The sequence below is a fragment of the Microcaecilia unicolor genome, chromosome 6 (genome assembly GCF_901765095.1).
Source record: "Microcaecilia unicolor chromosome 6, aMicUni1.1, whole genome shotgun sequence".
NCBI classification, from domain to species: Eukaryota; Metazoa; Chordata; class Amphibia; order Gymnophiona; family Siphonopidae; genus Microcaecilia; species Microcaecilia unicolor.
The window spans coordinates 201482117-201503279 of NC_044036.1; the positions used below are offsets into that span (position 1 = coordinate 201482117).

The following is a 21163-nucleotide window of genomic DNA, read 5'->3' on the forward strand; positions in this document are numbered from 1 at the left end:
CTAAAAATATTAGGTGTCATGGTTGATAGAAACTTAACCCTGGAGCAGCAAGCGAACTCTACTACCAGGCAAATGTTCTTCTCTCTCTGGAAACTAAAATGTATACAACCTTATTTCCCTAGTTCAATCTCTAGTCATAAGCCGCCTTGATTACTGCAATGAAATTTATGGGGGGTGCACAGATATGCTCCTAAAAAAAAAAAACTACAAATTGCCCAGAACATAGCGGCTAGGCTCATCTTTGATAAATCGAGATTCGATAGTTCAAGACCACTGCGTGAAAAGCTGCACTGGCTTCCTGTGAAGGACCGAATCGCTTTTAAAATTTGCACTCTGGTGCACAAAATCATCTACGGTGAAGCCTCTGCTTATATGGACACCCTAATTAACCTGCCGCCTAGGAACTCTCACAAATCAGCTCGTTTGTACTTAAATCTCCATTACCCAGTATTTTGTGTCCTCAAGTATAAGACCACCTATGCATCCACCTTCTCCTATATTAGCACTCAATTGTGGAATGGGCTGCCTCAATTGGTCAAACTTACTCCTGATCACCCGACCTTCAAGAAGCACCTCAAGACCTTCCTTTTTGGTAGAGCTTTCGCTCCAAACCCGCCTGGCATCTCTTCCTTCTGAATTACTACTGTCGTAGCGACATACTGATCACTGCTACTCTTTCCCCCTTTCCCTCCTTAGCTATTTCCCTTTTTCTCTTACGACATTGATTGTTTGATGAATTGTTGTATGTTTTTATAGAATGTTGTATGCCACATTAAGCCTGCCCATGAGTGGGAATATTGTGGGATATAAATGCTATAAATAAATATACCAAATGATTTACCAAAGGCTAGCCTGGGCTATGGCACCAGGAGGCAGTTTTTTTTTCTCTTCCCTTGTTACCCTCCCAACCTCATCTAGCCACCAGTGATAAATGTTGGCCAAATTCACTGGCCCGCACCAAGATGATACGGAAGCTTTAGAAAGTGTCCATCAACTTTTCAGGAAAACAACAGAATTTTAACAGTACGTGTGCAGGCTGAGCCATCAGACAATGGCTGAGATTCCTTCTGTCCATTACCTCCACAGCACCTTCAATCTCCTGTTGACCCTGGGAGCAGGAACCAAACCTCAGCCTCCCACACAGTAGTGCAGAGCTGCCACTAACTATCAAGGTATCTCATTATCCCCTAGAAACATGACAGTAGAAAAATGCCATATGACTCATCCAGTCTGCCCATGTAGTCCCTAATTATTCTTGTTCCTAAGCGATCCCACATGCTTATATCATGCCTTTTTAAATTCTGGAAGTCCTCGACTCCACCACCTCCACCGGGAGGCCATTCCACGCCTCCACCATCCTTTCTGTGAAATAATACTTCCTTCGGTTACTCCTAAGCCTATGCCCTCTTATCTTTGTAATATGCCTCCTCATCCCAGCACTCTCCTTCATTTGAAAAAGGCTCTCTTCCTGTACATAAATACCCTTGAGATAGGTTAACTAATATGAAAATGCAATAGCCAGTTTAAGATGTTTGCATTATTTATGTGCTTAGTGGTACCAGGTATAAGTAGTATTGTAAGACACACATAAGATATGGTTCAAGGCCTCTTTTAAGTCTATATGGGGATAGCATATACTGGGCTGTATGTAACAAATCTGATAAATTAATATTGTACCCTGTAATCCTTGAAGCACAAGAGAACGAATTTAAGAGATACATGCAGAGACAAAGTCACTTCCCTTCAACAGCTCAAACACAAACTGCTCTGTTGTTAAAGAACAGACTCCAGCTTATAAACACAGGGCATGCAAGAGAAACATCTGCCAAGCTTTGTGGAGCCTGGAAGCTCAACTCAATGACCTTTAGCTGGAATGTGTCAATAATCTGAATATAAAGGATATACAGCAACCAAAATACATTTCATTTCAGGTACCTATGATCACTACTTAATAAAGGAGAAAAAGGAAACAAACAAACAAACAAAAAAAAACAAAAACAAATTTCTGGCACTGAAGGTACACATGTACACACTGTTCCCTGTGTTCCCTCATTTCACTACCACATTTGACTCTTTCCTGGACAGTCAGCTGAAAAAAGGCACACGAATGAGTGTTGGAGACAACAGTTCAGGAGTCAGCAACCTGTGGCCCACGAGACCATAGAAAGATACACAGAAAACATTATTAACCAGCATTCTTTGGCCCATTTTAAAAACAGCATTTTGCAAATATTTTCAGAATAGCCAACTTGATTCCATCATTTTAGTTAATTTTTTACTTATTTATCATAGTAGCTCTATGGAGCTTTGTGCATTTCTGGTACTGACATTACATAATACTGCAGTCCACTAGAGATAGTACTGACATTCAAGAGGCCTTCTCCCACAATACTTAGTCTTTTGGTCCAATACTAGAGATATTACCTCTGTTTTCACTAGAACCACCTCAACGTTCATTAGTTCTAAGCCTGCAAAAGTGGATGTTATCTCACAAGCTGCACCTTTAAAGGAAAAAGAGACTCTTCCACCTTACACTGAAATTCAACCAACTTTGGGGAATAAGAAACTGGAGCATTAAGTATCCCCAGTCAAAACAAGTCAATTTTGTGGTCTGCATGTACATTTTGTTAATACTGTATTGCATTTGAATTTTTAATTCTGTACAGCACTTTGGATGACTCCATCCAAAGTAAGGGAAGTGGATTATAAAAGGTTTCAAATGGTTATTTTCTAGAAGTCCTGCCCTAAGGCCTGTGGGATAGAGACAACAGCCAAGTACTACGGACAGAAAGGCTAATTTGCATCAGAAGTGTGCAAATGTCAACACAACACGGAAAGCACAAGGAGGACTGGCTTACTTTTTCTACCAGTGGTATTAATTGCTGATGTTCTGCTAACGTCTTGAGCAATTCCATGATAAAAGGCAGATAGTTATGTTTTCTTCTTATGTTTTCAACCTGAAAAATAAAATTGAACACACAATCATGAGTTGAGAGTTTCTGTTTTACTGCCACCAAGACGAGATATAGATGCACCAAATGTTCATTGGTAGACTGGTGCCAAGAATAACTGAAAGATTTGAGGAAAGCCACCAGCTGTTTTGGAACACTAGTAAACCACTTGAATATCCCAAGTTAGAAAATCATTCAGAGATATTAGGTCCCTTCTTCAGACAAATCTGTAGCCACACTACAGAAAATGGGCTTTAAAGTGAAAGAAGTGTATTGCTATTCCCCATGAACTGCAACTGAGGGAAGGATGTGCAGACTAAGAAACAGAAGCTGTGAGCAAGTTCATGATAAACCATTCATCCACTACAGCCATTCAAGAGCTGAAAAATAAATCCTAAAGGGTTCTTCTCAGGGGCCAATGTAATAAACTGCCTTCAAGATTTGAGTACAGTTAGCACAGTTTAAGCACACAATTTTGTGGGTGCATGATGCAGAAAGTGTTTTTTGCACCCTGAGCAAAGCTTTAACTTAAACCAGAGATTCTTAACAAGGGGGTGTGGGACGAGATCAAATGGGGTATGGAGAAGGGTCTTGAAATCTGAACCAATTTATCATTTGTAAACAGTAATTTTATTCAACATTATGTGCAATTTACATAGCACTAAGCGAATGCTACATACCTGTAGAAGGTATTCTCCGAGGACAGCAGGCTGATTGTTCTCACTGATGGGTTGACGTCCCCGGCAGCCCCCTCCATCGGAAAGTTTACTAGCAAAGGCCTTTGCTAGTCCTCGCGCGCCCATGCGCACCGCGCATGCGCGGCCGTCTTCCCGCCCGAAACCGGCTCGAGCCGGCCAGTCCAGTATGTAGCAAGACAATACACTTCAAGGGAAGACTCAACTCCAAAGGGGAGGCGGGCGGGTTTGTGAGAACAATCAGCCTGCTGTCCTCGGAGAATACCTTCTACAGGTATGTAGCATTCGCTTTCTCCGAGGACAAGCAGGCTGCTTGTTCTCACTGATGGGGTATCCCTAGCCCCCAGGCTCACTCAAAACAACAACCATGGTCAATTGGGCCTCGCAACGGCGAGGACATAACTGAGATTGACCTAAAAAATTTACCAACTAACTGAGAGTGTAGCCTGGAACAGAACAAACAGGGCCCTCGGGGGGTGGAGTTGGATCCTAAAGCCCAAACAGGTTCTGAAGAACTGACTGCCCGAACCGACTGTCGCGTCGGGTATCCTGCTGCAGGCAGTAATGAGATGTGAATGTGTGGACAGATGACCACGTCGCAGCTTTGCAAATTTCTTCAATGGAGGCTGACTTCAAGTGGGCTACCGACGCAGCCATGGCTCTAACATTATGAGCCGTGACATGACCCTCAAGAGCCAGCCCCGCCTGGGCGTAAGTGAAGGAAATGCAATCTGCTAGCCAATTGGATATGGTGCGTTTCCCTACAGCCACTCCCCTCCTATTGGGATCAAAAGAAACAAACAATTGGGCGGACTGTCTGTGGGGCTGTGTCCGCTCCAGGTAGAAGGCCAATGCTCTCTTGCAGTCCAATGTGTGCAGCTGACGTTCAGCAGGGCAGGAATGAGGACGGGGAAAGAATGTTGGCAAGACAATTGACTGGTTCAGATGGAACTCCGACACAACCTTTGGCAAGAACTTAGGGTGAGTGCGGAGGACTACTCTGTTATGATGAAATTTGGTGTAAGGGGCCTGGGCTACCAGGGCCTGAAGCTCACTGACTCTACGAGCTGAAGTAACTGCCACCAAGAAAATGACCTTCCAGGTCAAGTACTTCAGATGGCAGGAGTTCAGTGGCTCAAAAGGAGGTTTCATCAGCTGGGTGAGAACGACATTGAGATCCCATGACACTGTAGGAGGCTTGACAGGGGGCTTTGACAAAAGCAAGCCTCTCATGAAGCGAACAACTAAAGGCTGTCCTGAGATCGGCTTACCTTCCACATGGTAATGGTAAGCACTGATTGCACTAAGGTGAACCCTTACAGAGTTGGTCTTGAGACCAGACTCAGACAAGTGCAGAAGGTATTCAAGCAGGGTCTGTGTAGGACAAGAGCGAGGATCTAGGGCCTTGCTGTCACACCAGACGGCAAACCTCCTCCAATGGAAGAAGTAACTTCTCTTAGTGGAATCTTTCCTGGAAGCAAGCAAGATGCGGGAGACACCCTCGGACAGACCCAAAGAGGCAAAGTCTACGCCCTCAACATCCAGGCCGTAAGAGCCAGCGACTGGAGGCTGGGATGCAGAAGTGCCCCTTCGTCCTGTGTGATGAGGGTCGGAAAACACTCCAATCTCCACGGTTCTTCGGAGGACAACTCCAGAAGAAGAGGGAACCAGATCTGACGTGGCCAAAAAGGAGCAATCAGAATCATGGTGCCTCGGTCTTGCTTGAGTTTCAACAAAGTCTTCCCCACCAGAGGTATGGGAGGATAAGCATACAGCAGGCCCTCCCCCCAGTCCAGGAGGAAGGCATCCGATGCCAGTCTGCCGTGGGCCTGAAGCCTGGAACAGAACTGAGGGACTTTGTGGTTCACTCGAGATGCGAAGAGATCTACCAAGGGGGTGCCCCACACCTGGAAGATCTGTCGTACCACACGGGAATTGAGCGACCACTCGTGAGGTTGCATAATCCTGCTCAACCTGTCGGCCAGACTGTTGTTTACGCCTGCCAGATATGTGGCTTGGAGCCCCATGCCGTGACGGCGAGCCCAGAGCCACATGCTGACGGCTTCCTGACACAGGGGGCGAGATCCGGTGCCCCCTGCTTGTTGACATAGTACATGGCAACCTGGTTGTCTGTCTGAATTTGGATAATTTGGTGGGACAGCCGATCTCTGAAAGCCTTCAGAGCGTTCCAGATCGCTCGTAACTCCAGGAGATTGATCTGCAGATCGCGTTCCTGGAGGGACCAGCTTCCTTGGGTGTGAAGCCCATCGACATGAGCTCCCCATCCCAGGAGGGACGCATCCGTGGTCAGCACCTTTTGTGGCTGAGGAATTTGGAAGGGACGTCCCAGAGTCAAATTGGAGCAAATCGTCCACCAATATAGGGATTTGAGAAAACTCGTGGACAGGTGGATCACGTCCTCTAGACCCCCAGCGGCCTGATACCACTGGGAGGCTAGGGTCCATTGAGCAGATCTCATGTGAAGACGGGCCATGGGCGTCACATGAACTGTGGAGGCCATGTGGCCCAGCAATCTCAACATCTGCCGAGCTGTGATCTGCTGGGACGCTCGCACCCGCGAGACGAGGGACAACAAGTTGGTGGCTCTCGTCTCTGGGAGATAGGCGCGAGCCGTCCGAGAATCCAGCAGAGCTCCTATGAATTCGAGTCTCTGCACTGGGAGAAGATGGGACTTTGGATAATTTATCACAAACCCCAGTAGCTCCAGGAGGCGAATAGTCATCTGCATGGACTGCAGGGCTCCTGCCTCGGATGTGTTCTTCACCAGCCAATCGTCGAGATATGGGAACACGTGCACCCCCAGCCTGCGAAGTGCCGCTGCTACTACAGCCAAGCACTTTGTGAACACCCTGGGCGCAGAGGCGAGCCCAAAGGGTAGCACACAGTACTGGAAGTGGCGTGTGCCCAGCTGAAATCGCAGATACTGTCTGTGAGCTGGCAGTATCGGGATGTGAGTGTAGGCATCCTTCAAGTCCAGAGAGCATAGCCAATCGTTTTGCTGAATCATGGGGAGGAGGGTGCCCAGGGAAAGCATCCTGAACTTTTCTTTTACGAGATATTTGTTCAGGGCCCTTAGGTCTAGGATGGGACGCATCCCCCCTGTTTTCTTTTCCACAAGGAAGTACCTGGAATAGAATCCCAGCCCTTCCTGCCCGGATGGCACGGGCTCGACCGCATTGGCGCTGAGAAGGGCGGAGAGTTCCTCTGCAAGTACCTGCTTGTGCTGGAAGCTGTAAGACTGAGCTCCCGGTGGACAATTTGGAGGTTTTGAGGCCAAATTGAGGGTGTATCCTTGCCGGACTATTTGCAGAACCCACTGATCGGAGGTTATGAGAGGCCACCTTTGGTGAAAAGCTATCAACCTCCCCCCGACCGGCAGGTCGCCCGGCACTGACACTTGGATGTCGGCTATGCCCTGCTGGAGCCAGTCAAAAGCTCGCCCCTTGCTTTTGCTGGGGAGCCGCGGGGCCTTGCTGAGGCGCACGCTGCTGACGAGAGCGAGCGCGCTGGGGCTTAGCCTGGGCCGCAGGCTGTCGGGAAGGAGGATTGTACCTACGCTTACCAGAAGCATAGGGACCAGTCTTCCTTCCCCCGAAAAATCTTCTACCTGTAGAGGTAGATGCTGAAGGCTGCTGGCGGGAGAACTTGTCGAATGCGGTGTCCCGCTGGTGGAGAGACTCTACCACCTGCTCGACTTTTTCCCCAAAAATGTTGTCCGCACGGCAAGGCGAGTCCGCAATCCGCTGCTGGATTCTATTCTCCAGGTCGGCGGCACGCAGCCATGAGAGCCTGCGCATCACCACACCTTGAGCAGCGGCCCTGGACGCAACATCAAAAGTGTCATAAACTCCTCTGGCCAGGAATTTTCTGCACGCCTTCAGCTGCCTGACCACCTCCTGAAAAGGCTTGGCTTGCTCAGGGGGAAGAGCATCAACCAAGCCCGCCAACTGCCGCACATTGTTCCGCATGTGTATGCTCGTGTAGAGCTGGTAAGACTGGATCTTGGCCACGAGCATAGAAGAATGGTAGGCCTTCCTCCCAAAGGAGTTCTAGGGTCTTTGCCCGGGGGCGCCGAAGCATGCTCCCTAGAACTCTTAGCCTTCTTTAGGGCCAAATCCACAACTCCAGAGTCATGAGGCAACTGAGTGCGCATCAGCTCTGGGTCCCCATGGATCCGGTACTGGGACTCGATCTTCTTGGGAATGTGGGGATTACTTAATGGCTTGGTCCAGTTCGCAAGCAATGTCTTTTTCAGGACATGGTGCAAGGGAACAGTGGACGCTTCCTTAGGTGGAGAAGGATAGTCCAGGAGCTCAAACATTTCAGCCCTGGGCTCGTCCTCCACAACCACCGGGAAGGGGATGGCCGTAGACATCTCCCGGACAAAGGAAGCGAAAGACAGACTCTCAGGAGGAGAAAGCTGCCTTTCAGGAGAGGGAGTGGGATCAGAAGGAAGACCCCCAGACTCCTCGTCAGAGAAATATCTGGGGTCTTCTTCGTCCTCCCACGAGGCCTCACCCTCGGTGTCAGACACAAGTTCACGGACCTGTGTCTGCAACCTTGCCCGGCTCGACTCCGTGGAGCCACGTCCACGATGGGGGCGTCGAGAGGTAGACTCCCTCGCCCGCATCGGCGAAGCTCCCTCCGCCGACGTAGTCGGGGAGCCTTCCTGGGAGGTGGCCGCGGTCGGCACCGCACGCGGTACCGACGTCGGGGACCTCAACCTGGGCGATGGACCAGCCGGCGCCACGCTCGACGGTACCGGAGGCGCAAGCACCGCCGGTACCGGAGGGGTAGGGCGCAACAGCTCTCCCAGAATCTCTGGGAGAACGGCCCGGAGGCACTCGTTCAGAGTGGCTGCAGAAAAAGGCTGAGAGGTCGATGCAGGCGTCGACGTCAGAACCTGTTCCGGGCAAGGAGGCTGTTCCGGGCTGTCCAGAGTGGAGCGCATCGACACCTCCTGAACAGAGGGTGAGCGGTCCTCTCGGTGCCGATGCCTGCTGGGTGCCGACTCCCTCGGCGACCCAGAGCTCTCGGTGCCGACACGGGGAGGAGACCGGTGTCGATGCTTCTTCGACTTCTTCCGAAGCATGTCACCGGAGCTCCCCGGCACCGACGAGGAGGACGTAGAATCCATCCGTCGCTTCCTCGGGGCCGAGACCGAAGAGGGTCGATCCCGGGGGGGCTGTACCGCAGGAGCCCTCAGGGTAGGAGGAGACCCACCCGAAGGCTCACCGCCACCAGCAGGGGAATGGACAGCCCTCACCTGCACTCCTGACGATGCACCTCCGTCCGACGACATCAGCAGACGAAGTCTCGGTACCACCGACGTCGATGCAGTCGCCCGATGCCTCGGCGCCGATGCAGAGGTCCTATGCCTCGATGCAGTCGATGGAGCGGCAGCCAAGGAAGATGGTCCGGACGCTGACGACGTCGATGCACTCGATGCCTCCGGTGCCGATGCCGACAAAGAGCCCGAGAACAAAACGTTCCACTGGGCTAATCTCGCTACCTGAGTCCGCCTTTGTAACAGGGAACACAGACTGCAGTTCTGAGGGCGGTGCTGGGCCCCTAGACACTGAAGACACGCAGAGTGCCTATCAGTGAGCGAGATTACCCGGGCGCACTGGGTGCACTTCTTGAAGCCGCTGGAAGGCTTCGATGTTATGGGCGGAAAAATCACGCCGGCGAAATCAAAGGCCGAAATGGCGAAAATTGAAGCACCAAAATTTAAAGGGAGAAAAATCTCGACCGAGGCCAAACTAGGCCTACCCCGACAACGAAAGAAAACTTACGGGGCAAAAGCTGTGAAAATTACGGGAAGGGCAGAAAACCCGAAAGGGTCTTCCGGAACACTTCCGGAGCGCTTCCCGAACTTTTTCAACGAAAAACAAGGAAAAAACACGTCGAAAAGGACGCGCGAGGTCGACTCTCTGGGGCACGAACGGCGTAACACGACCGTACCGAGCGCGGACGAAAGAAGACTGGCCGGCTCGAGCCGGTTTCGGGCGGGAAGACGGCCGCGCATGGGCGCGCGAGGACTAGCAAAGGCCTTTGCTAGTAAACTTTCCGATGGAGGGGGCTGCCGGGGACGTCAACCCATCAGTGAGAACAAGCAGCCTGCTTGTCCTCGGAGAATAGCTTTAAGTGTGACTTTTTTGGTACTACTGTAATTTTAGCAAAATGTTAGCAGCAAACTTTTCTATCAACATACACAGCTGTCAGTGGTCACTAGTGGACACATGTTTAGGAAGGGTGTGCAGGAGGTTTCACTGATCAGTTAAAGGGGTGCAGGAACCAAAAACGGTTAAGAAAATCTGCCTTAGATACTAGAACACAGTCATTTAAAACCACGGGTAATGAGGCCAATTAGCTATTCTACTCTGATGTACAGAAGTGCAAAGAAGATTTAAAGCCTGAGCACAATGCCAGGGCTTTAATGCCAAGTCTGATAAGGTGTGGGAAGGTTAGCTCGTTCTTCTACAGTAGCATCTATGAGATGTAATGCCTGTTTTTCCTACAAGCGAACCAGACCCACCAACTTTTCTTGTGGCCTCAATGAAGAACACGGATAAAAATGACAGAATGAAGTAGGTGGCAGTTCTGTGCTAAAGGCAGCTATGGCAGTGCAGAAGTCTGAGCAGAAAAGAAAAATCCACTGGCACATCGGCTCATGTGCTGGAAATACATTCTGCAAGTAAGTATCTACATTGCAAAAAATTTTAGGTGCAAAACATTCCACCACATGCGCTGATGTGTGCCGATACATTTTTCTGCTCAGACATGCACACAGCACTAGCTGCAATTAGTGCAGAACCGTGTGCAGCATGCATCTGGTCAGCTTTCCCTAGTTAATGCACAAGTTCTTCACAGATCCTATTTGCATATACTTTGTTTACTGCACTGGCGAGGAAAACTAATGTTACACCTGAATTAGGAAACTATGCGCTAAGCCATCAATGCATGCTTTCTGCATCTGCCCCTCAGTATCTACACCAAGCTCACAAATTCTCTGATAGACCCAGTAAGAGATACACATGGCATTCCTTCTCCATACTGCTTGGTACAATGGAAGCCTTGTGATCTATCAAACAGATGTGCTAGTCCTGGTCTCACTTTCAGTAGGCTATCAAGGGTCAACAGAAGGATAAAGGCAAAGAAATAGTCAGGTCCCAACAGTGTACCAGAGGCATGCTGAGTTCAGTGCTCTGCTCCTTGCAGTAAACAACCAAACTGCTCATGTTTTGTCAACCATCAAGGAATTACAGAATCTGCAAAAAGACTTTTCTTTTGTACACCTTTACGAACTTTGAACAAAGTGCTTGAAAAAAAAAATTCTGCTGTAGAATGCTTACCATGACTTTCAAAGTGAGATCCCAAATATAAACAGCAACAGAGAGAAAACACCAACCCTATGTACAGAGCATCAAAATAAACCCTCACTACTAAAGGAGATTAAGCCTTGGCTTGCCTTCTTCCCATCCCTGCTCCAATGATGCTGTGAGATAACCTTTACCCCTTTCACAAAGCCAGCACTGGCTTTATACATGCACCCGTCAGCATTTCTAGTTTTTATTTTGGTTTAGAAGACCACAAAGGAGTGAGTTTGGTGATTCTCTTATACATATTAATATTTTTTTTAAGTTTGAAGAAGGGGTGTTTTCTAAGTTATAGAAATGAGGATTATTTTCCTCATACCATCCTTGCCATTTTCAGTTTAAGAGGGGATGTTCTCTAAGTTTAAGAGCTGAAGTCTGTTTTTTTCTTTCTTTGAATATCACCCTTAATCCCTAAATTTAAAAAATGAAATTTGATTTTTTTTTTTTAAATATCATCCCTTTTCCCTTTTTAATACCATCCTTGTCAGTGTTTCTTTGCTCCATCATAAAAACGAAACTATTTGAACATGTTTTTGCAGTACTCTTGGAAGTTCCGGCTTCAGCTAGCTGGAGGGGTTTGGTTATAGAGTTATAGTCAGCCATTAAACCCCATTCATATTCATACATACGGTTACCTGAATCATACAGTCCAGAGCAGGGGTAGGCAAACCTTGGTCCTCAAGGGCCGCAACCAATTTTCCCTCTAAGCGGAGCACATGAGCGATTGCTCATACATTTTAGGAGTATCGTTCACAGTTTTTACATGGCTGCTCACAAAAATGTTTTTTTGTGCTATATACAGCAATGCATTGCTAATACTGGCACTCAAAAATTTTTGGTTTTTAAAACTTACTCCTCACACGAAAAAAAAACATTTGCACACACCAAGCCACTCAGAGGAAACACTGGCTGCAATTCAATTGGATTGTCAGGATTTCCCCAATGAATATGTATGAGATCTCCTTGCATACAATGGAGACAGTGCATGCAAATAGATCTCATACATAGCCACTAGGAAAATCCTGAAAACCCAACTGGGTTGCAGCCCTTGAGGACTGAGGTTGCCCACCCCTGATGTACAGTGACAACAGCATTAGAAATCCTTATTTTGCTTTGGCTCCTTCAAGTAAAGATTTTCTGTCTCAATGCCATTTTGAATAATATAGCAGTATTTGCTGGACCAACCGATTGTAAGCACACTTTTTTTAACCAATAATTTTGCATTTATAATTTTATTCTTATTTATTATCCTTTACATATGAGAGGCTAAGGTCAGCTGTAACATAACTTACAAATTTCTCTATATAACAGTATAACAAGAAACCTCTATATAGGCATTATATTTGCTTTAGAACTTTTTTCCTTAAAATTATGTATATCTATTCATTTAATTCAGTATTTTTAATAAGGTGTGCTTTTTTAAAATTCTTTTTAAAGTATTGCTTATGTTTAAATTATGTTTTCATATGACTTTTTTAAAATTTAAAATGTATGAAGCACTTTGCAACAATTTATTTATATGTTATGTTAATGCTAGGAACCCTGATGCAGGCACTTTCAGAAAACATGGACGTGTTGGGTCAACAATATATTTTATAACCTACCTTGTATCTTTTCAATTTTTGGTTTTCTTCATCAATTAGCATCTGGTATTTTGCAACTTCTGACTGTATAGAACTTAGTATACTGCTGCTCTGATCTGTATCCATTGGCTCTTCCTAGAATTAAAAAGAAATAATAATACATCATGAAAACCTGAACAAAATGAAGAGTACAACAATGTACACACACACTGCCTAAAACTCCCCCTTTCCTGTTTCCCATTAGTCTTTCACAGCATCTTGGTTTCTATTGTGCTTAGGGGCCTGTTTACTAAAGTACAGTAAGTTTTTCCATTTATTGTATTAGTTACCAAACTTACTGTGCATTAAGTGCAAGTCTGTGTGATAATTGTTGGGGACATTCCTGGCATCTTCTCACACAGTTAATGCATTAGCAGATGGTGTGGTTAAAGTATATCTGTGCTACCTCCCACTGTATTTACTGCAGCCCCATGCATTTATTGACCACAATTCCCTAGTATCACGCCCCTTGCCTTTCAATCCCTTGCAGAAGTAGGTTGCTGTCCCCCATCACATACTGGAGTCTTGCTTGATGGTTTAGTGTGGGGCAGGAGCAATCCTATGTTCAAAATGGCAATGCTGAGCTCTAGCTGTAGACTTCTGGTATCACCACTAGGTGAAACTGAGGTGGGGGCAGGGTTGGGAGAACTTGATTGTTCCCCTCAAGGAAGTTTAAAGTGAAGTTACTTACCTGTAGCAGGTATTCTCCGAGGACAGCAGGCTGATTGTTCTCACGACTGGGGGTGACGTCCGACGGCAGCCCCAGGTCCGGAAATCTTCCTAGCAACAAAGCTTGCTAGAGCCCTCGTGCGCACGAGTGCGCGCATGCACGGCCGTCTTCCCGCCCGTCGAGCGAGCGTGGCACTCAGTCAAGTTACATGCAAGACCAGGGAAGAGACAACTCCAAAGGCGAGGCGGGCGGGTTGGTGAGAACAATCAGCCTGCTGTCCTCGGAGAATACCTGCTACAGGTAAGTAACTTCGCTTTCTCCGAGGACAAGCAGGCTGCTTGTTCTCACGACTGGGGTATCCCTAGCTCCCAGGCTCACTCAAAACAACAAATAGGGTCAATTGGGCCTTGCAACGGCGAGGACATAACTGAGATTGACCTAAAACCAGAAACAACTAACTGAGAGTGCAGCCTGGAACAGAATAAAAATGGGCCTAGGGGGGTGGAGTTGGATTCTAAACCCCAAACAGATTCTGCAGCACCTACTGCCGCTTCAAGTATCCTACTGAAGGCAGTAATGAGATGTGAATGTGTGCACTGAAGACCACTTCGCATCCTTGCAAATCTCTTCAGTAGTGGCTGACTTCAAGTGGGCCATTGACGCTGCCATGGCTCTAACACTGTAGCCGTGACATGACCCTCAAGAGTCAGCCCAGCCTGGGCATAAGTGAAGGAATTATGCAATCTGCTAGCCAATTGGAAATGGTGCGTTTCCCGACAGCCACTCCCCTTCTGTTGGGATCAAAAGAAACAAACATTTGGGCAGACTGTATGAAGGGGCTTGTCCGCTCCACATAGGCGGCCAATGCTCTTTTGCAGTCCAATGTGTGCAAATGACGTTCAGAAGGGCGGGTATGAGGCCGGGGAAAAAACGTTGTCAAGACAATTGACTGGCTCAGATGGAACTCCCTCTCATGAATCGAACAACTAAAGTCTGTCCTGAGATAGGCTTACCTTCCACACGATAATGATAAGCACTAATTGCACTAAGATGAACTCTTACGGAGTTGGTCTTAAGACCAGACAAGTGCAGAAGGTATTCAAGAAGGGTCTGTGTAGGACAAGAGCGAGGATCTAGGGCCTTGCTGTCACACCAGACGGCAAAGCCTCCTCCATTTGAAAGAGTAACTCTTTTTAATGGAATCTTTCCTGGAAGCAAGCAAGACTCGGGAGACACCCTCAGAAAGACCCAAGGAGGCGAAGTCTACACTCTCAACATCCAGGCCGTGAGCGCCAGGGACCGGAGGTTGGGATGCAAGAGGCACGGCGTCGAAGACCTCACCACAGGCGGGGAGCCAGTCACCGCATCTCTCACCGGTACCGGCGGCGTAAACACCTCCGGTACCAGAACAGACGGTCGCAGCAGCCCTTCCAGAATCTCCGGAAGAATGGCTCAGAGGCGCTCGTCTAGAGTGTCTGTCGAGCAAGGCTGTGGGGTCGGTACCGGAGATGAAGCCAGAATCTGTCTGGGGCGAGGAGACGGTACCGGGCTGTCCGGAGAGGAGTGCATCGACACCTCCTGTATGGAGGGTGAGCGGTCCTCCCAGCGTCAACGCTTCAAGGGTGCCGAATCCTTCGGCGCCCCGGAGCTCTCCGTACCATGATGGGAGGGTGACCGATGAGGTGCTTCTTCGCCTTTGCTCGAAGCACGTCACTGGTACCCCCCCCCCCCCCCCCCCCCCGGTACCAACGAGGAAGATGTGGAATCCAAACGTCTCCTCGGGGTCGGGTCCAAAGAAGGGCGGTCCCAATGGGCCTGTACCGCAGGAGCCCTCGAGGTAGGTGCAGACCCACTCGATGGTTCACTGCTGCCAGCGTGGGGTGGTCTCTGGACAGCCATTACCTGCGCTTCTGAGGTCGATGCACTCTCCAGTGCCGACATCGACACCGCCAATTTCGGTACCGCTGCCGACGTCGATGCCGAAGTGCCGGGCAAAGCTCCAAACAGGCGCTCCCACTGAGCTAATCTCGACGCTTGTGTCCGCTTTTTAAGGCGGAGACACAAAGTACAAGCGTCGGGGCAATGACCGGCCCCAAGACACTGAATACACGAAGAGTGTGGATCAGTGGCTGAGATTGCCCGGCTGCACCGAGTGCAATTCTTGAAGTCGCTGGCAATCCTTGATGTCATCGACGGAAAAATAGCGGCAGCAAAATCAAAAGTCGCGATGGTGTCAAAAAGAAAGGCACAAAAGGGAAAAACCCTGTACGGGCGGCTAAAATGGCCGCATACGAAAACGAAAACTTACCGGCAAAACTAAGAAGTTAAAGGGAAAAGTTTTGGGGAAGTTTTTTTTTTTTTTTTTTTTTAACAAGGGCAACGCGAATGAGCTCGCGGAAAAGAAAAAAACGAAAAAGACGCTAATGGTTGAAGAGGGCTTTCTCCTGAGGCACAGAGCGACCGAAAAACGGCCACTCTGACCGCGGAAAAAAAAGAGACTGAGTGCCACGCTCACATGACGAGCGGGAAGACGGCCGCGGGCTCTAGCAAGCTTTGTTGCTAGGAAGATTTCCGGACCTGGGGCTGCCGTTGGACGTCACCCAGTCGTGAGAACAAGCAGCCTGCTTGTCCTCGGAGAAATTAAAAGGAGCCATTTTTTTGGGAGGGGGACCCCAGGTGTACCCCTTAGAAAGGCGGAAATTGAAGCCTTTTTCCCATGAGCTCAACTGAACTAGGAATCCTAGAACAGGAGCCAGGGTCCAGACAATAGACCAACAGTGGCTAGAAGCACACATCTACCACCTGCTAGAAATAAATATTAACATAGTAACATAGTAAATGACGGCAGATAAAGACCTGTACGGTCCATCCAGTCTGCCCAACAAGATAAATTCATTTTACATGGTATGTGATATTTTATAAGTATTCCCGAGTTTGATTTGTCCTTGCCTTTATCAGGGCACACACCGTAGAAGTCTGCCCAGTACTGTTCTTGTACTAATTTCTGAAGCTTAACTGACCCAGATGCATACCATTTTATATGGCAGACCTCAGTTTGTATCTCTCTATATCCACCTGTATGTAGATGGACATAATGGACTGATCTAATCTAATATGGAACTTATTTACCGTGTAAATCTCAACTGGTGGGAAGAAGTCCATGTAATACATAAGGAGAATTACATCAGACATAATATATGAGCAGAAATACATTAAAACATCACAATTATCAAAGAACAAAAAAACACACAAAATAAAGTTTTCAGTTTCCCTCAAAACTGAAGATGGTTTGGCTCAGTACTGATACACTGGGGTAGATCATTCCATGTAATGATGGCATGGTAAGAAAACATCAAAGCTGATGATTGCATCATAGTTCTTTAACAACAGAATACCTTAATAGAAATGTATTGAATATCTGAGATGAAGAAAGATGATTGACACAGAAGTTGAATTAATAGATCTGGTGAAGAAGTATGTAATATATTTTAAAAAAATGCAAGCAATTTTAAAAATAATTTGAGTTTTTAAAGGTAGCCAATGGAGCTTATGAAGATAGCCAAAAATGCTATCGTATTTCTTAATCCAGAAAATTAGTCGGGTCACTGTATTCTGTATCAGGTGGAATTTTCTTAACTATACAGAGTTTAATCCCATATACAGAGTTACAATAATCCAAATAGGACAAAACCAATATTTGGACCAATAGGGAAAAACGATGCTCATGAAAATATCTTGACAGATACTCCTCTTCCCAGCTTAAGCCTTTTCTGTCCCCATTCAATACACTGGCCTTCTCTTCCTCTCCCCATCCCAACTGCCAATATACACAAATGTATATACTCATTCTCCTCCTTCCACCTCAAGTCCCCTCACCCCTTTCATAAAACTTTCATCCACTAAATCCTTTTCATAACCCCCATATCCATCAGCCCCTCTCTCACACAAACCTCTATCCTCCTTCACATAGTCCCTCTTCCCTCTTTGCTCCTACCCTGTTTCCCCGAAAGTAAGACATCCCCCGAAAATAAGACCTAGTAGAGGTTTTCCTGAATTGGTAGATATAAGGCCTCCCCCGAAAGTAAGACCTAGCAAATTTTTGTTTGAAAGCAGGGCCATCGAGAGCCGGACAAGGCCGCCCCCCCCCCCCCCCACCCCCCCCCACCCGAGGTCGCCGGGCCCCCCCCCCCCTCCACCCACCCTCCGTCGCTCCTGGAACTAACCTTAAACGCCTCCTTTCACCTTCGCAGCAGCAGGGCAGACCTCTCCTTCCTTCCGTGCCCCGCCCTCGCGGACGTTACGTCAGGCGAGGGCAGGACACGGAAAGAAGGAGTTGCCTGCCCTGCTGCTGCGAAGGTGAAAGGAGGCGTTTAAGGTTAGTTCCGGGAGTGACGGAGGGCGGGCGGGCCAACCCCGATGTTTCCCCAAAAAATAAGACAGCCCCTGAAAATAAGACCTAGCACATTTTGGGGGGCAAAAATTAATATAAGACAGTGTCTTATTTTCGGGGAAACACGGTAATGCAGTCTCCCACCACCATCCCCCAGCCCTTTTTTGGCATACCAATCCCCTGCTCTCTCCAGCAAATAGCAACCAGCAGGTGGTAAGGGGAGCACAGCATCCTAGATCACATCCATCAATACCTGTTGTCTGAAAGGAATGGCTGTTTTGAACTACACAGGATACCATTCTACCATGTGTTCAAAGCAGTATTTGTGGTCTAGGAAGCAGAGGACATGCTCCAATAGGCTGCAGCTCTCCTCCTCCTAATGGCCTGATCATTATGGGGGAGAAGTGAGCATAATGCATATATAGGATAGCACCACTTCCCAGACTCAGCTCATCTCCTGTAGCAATTCTGGCAAAGTTCCATGAAAATCTAAGTCACTGACCTCTGCAAGCTGTCGCTGTAACTCTGCTATTTTTTGTTCATAAATCATTTTCCTGTCAGATACAATGGCCATCAGATTGAACCGGATCTCCCCCTCACTGTATCTGAAAGAGAAAAATGCAAGTTAGTGTAGGTCAATTTAATTTAAGTAAAAAAAAAAACAAAAAAAAAAACCACACACACACACAAAAACCTTTCAAATAAAGTCCTACAGTGCAGGGTACAAAAACCCAAAATGAACTAAATATCAGCTTTTTATGCACTACAGTCTCAATCTGCAATGACCCCTTACAAATATCAGTACAAAGGAAACAAAATGATGCATGCAACAGCTCCAGTTTCCATCCACCACACAACAAAATGCACACTGTTCTAATGCACCAAAGTACCCTTCACCTTACCTCAGACAAGAAAGGGCCGCAACCTAAACCTTGAGAGAGTTTAATGTCAGCCCCTTATGAAGGCTAAACTGAATGGCGCCTATGCTTGCCAAGCCACACATTCTCCACACCAGTGCTCAAAAGACATGCCGCATGCCGATGTACGTCAAAGACTAGAATTCCTATATGCCTTAAGAATAACTATGATCAGTGTCAAATAGCTCTTGCACATCAAATGTCACGTCTCAAAAGGCCAAGCTGTAAGTCAAAAGGGATCAGGATTCCTCAAGAATGCCAGACCCCTTGGCAACAGAAGTGGGGAGCCTTCCCACAAGCAAGCCAGATCCACATACCATGGGGTCTGTACTGTCAGTGTGGCACCACCGGAATGCCTCATTATGCCTTGAAGAACCTTGCCAATCAGAGATCATGGTGGACAGGTAGAGGCTCCCACCTTGGTCAGGGTTGTAACTATCACAGCTGCTCCTTCCAGCAGATAAAATGGCAAAACAACATCTCTATGTATCACCATTCTATCAGGGAGTGGAAGCCTTCAACAGTCCACCACCAGCTGGAAGGTTTTGGGCCATTTCCGTTCTCTCAGGTCAAGCATCTAAAAAAAGTTGCCCAGATGTTTTCTACCTCCAAATGTGGGTTGCACAAAGCATTATGAGATGGATTGCCACTGATCTCCCAGGCTACCACTGTACTCTATGCCTCCCTGCTTGTTCATGTAAGCTACTTCAGTCTCATTGCAGGACATTACTTGGACTGCCATCCTTCTTACTAATGGCAGGAACCTTTCCAAGGCCAAGAGAATAGCTTTTGCCTCCTAATAGACCACAATGCCTCCAAATGTGATTGATGACCCTGTGCAAGACTGTTCAATGGGCTCCCCAGTCTCTCAAGCTGGTATTGGTCGTTACCATCATCCAGTCTGGTGAATCCAAGGGAATTCCCTTGATCAGATAAAGTAGGTCCCATCAGGCCACTTGTTCCTGAAGAGTCACAGAGTGGAAGCTCAACCTTGAACTACTGGGGCTTGGAGGAGGAGGGGGAACCAATCAGAAGGTAGAGCACACCAAAGAGGCCTCATGTTTAAGTTTATTTTAAGATCTCGATATACTGCCTAGACTGGCACCATATCAAAGTAGCCACCATGGAGCTGATCAGCTGCAGGTAGTCCCAAGCTCCTGGAACCCACCTTGTGCAAACTGACCTCTTGTGAGTAAGATCATGTCCACTCTGTCTTGGGTAAGGTATACTATCCCTGCTCTAGTGTTAAAGTGAACTTGCATGTACTCCAGAACTTGTGATGGAAACAGATGGCTCTTGGCGTACTTGATCACCCAACTGAGGTGTTCCAGCAGCCCAAATATCCTGATCATCATATAGCTCATACATCAATTTCCAAGCTGGTCTGAGTCAACCAACTGTCCAAATTAGAATGAACCTACCCCACCCCTTGTGTAGCAACGTCACCAGAACTGCCATAAAAATTTGGAGGTGGTTTGTGGAGCTGTCACAAGCCCAAAGGGGAGTGCCCTGAACCAAAAATGCTTGCTCAGGATGCAAAACTTGACAACTTGTGATTTCCCCTAATAGCAATGTAGAAATAAGGTTCAACAAGATCCAGGCACATCAAGAACTCTCCCAGCATGACCCCAGGGATAACTGATCACATCTCCATGAAAAACTATGGGACCCAGAGGAAGAAACTGATCCCTTTCAAATCCAGAATGAGATGAAAACATTCTCCCTTTGAGACCACAAAGTAGATGGAATAGCATTCCAAATTCTGCTCTTGGGAAGGCACCAGCTCTACCACTCTCAGCTGGATCAACCATTGAAGCGTGTCCAAGATAGCACCTCACTTGAGAGCCAAACTGAAAGGCAACATCATCAAACCAATCTATTGGTTCTGTGAGCTCCAGAGCATATCCATGTTGAATTACTTTCAGGACTGGTCAAAAGAGATTAAGGGACCACTCCTGGTAGAACACGTGATTCTCCCCTCCCACCTGTACCTTTGCAGAGAGGGCTGTCCCTCACTGAAGGCACTTGGCAGTAGAGGAGAAGGATAAGAAACCATCTTTCCTCATCCTCCTTGCTTCATGAAAAGGCTGCCTTTTCTGCAATCTTGACAAAAAGGATGCTGCCTCTATGTACACTGTCTTTGGAAAGTTGCTGTAGTTTGGCTTCCCATAGATCTCTGACAAGCTTTTCTGAATACTCACCAAACAGCAATCACTTCCAAAAGGGAAGCTTGATTAGGCGTTAATTGGAGGCTGAATTCACAGACCAGTTATGCGGTCATAGACATCTGCAAGCAACAACCAAGGTCACTGCCTGACAGCTTATTCAAATTAAGTCACAGGACATCAGCCAGGGAGAGAGCATCACCTTCTGCAATACCGAGATCAGCCGAGTCCAGAACATGACCTGTGCCTACCACCACCTGAGCACCAAGTGCATAAGTGCTGAATGCCTTCTTTAGAAGCAATTCCACTTTCTTGTCCTGCAAGTCCTTCAATGGGAATAGTAGCCTTCTTGG

General features: G+C 47.5%; 1 protein-coding gene across 2 annotated transcripts in view; it reads right to left on the reverse strand.

Annotated features, from left to right (window-relative positions):
* Positions 1-21163, reverse strand: part of UCHL5 (ubiquitin C-terminal hydrolase L5) — a 132478-nt gene that overhangs the window by 32000 nt on the left and 79315 nt on the right. For both annotated transcript variants that reach the window (XM_030205680.1, XM_030205678.1), the window contains 3 exons: positions 18231-18333; positions 12651-12764; positions 2859-2957 (listed from right to left, as the gene is read on the reverse strand). In XM_030205680.1, the coding sequence (XP_030061540.1) occupies positions 2859-2957; positions 12651-12764; positions 18231-18333 (316 nt within the window). The remainder of the gene's footprint in view (positions 1-2858; positions 2958-12650; positions 12765-18230; positions 18334-21163) is intronic.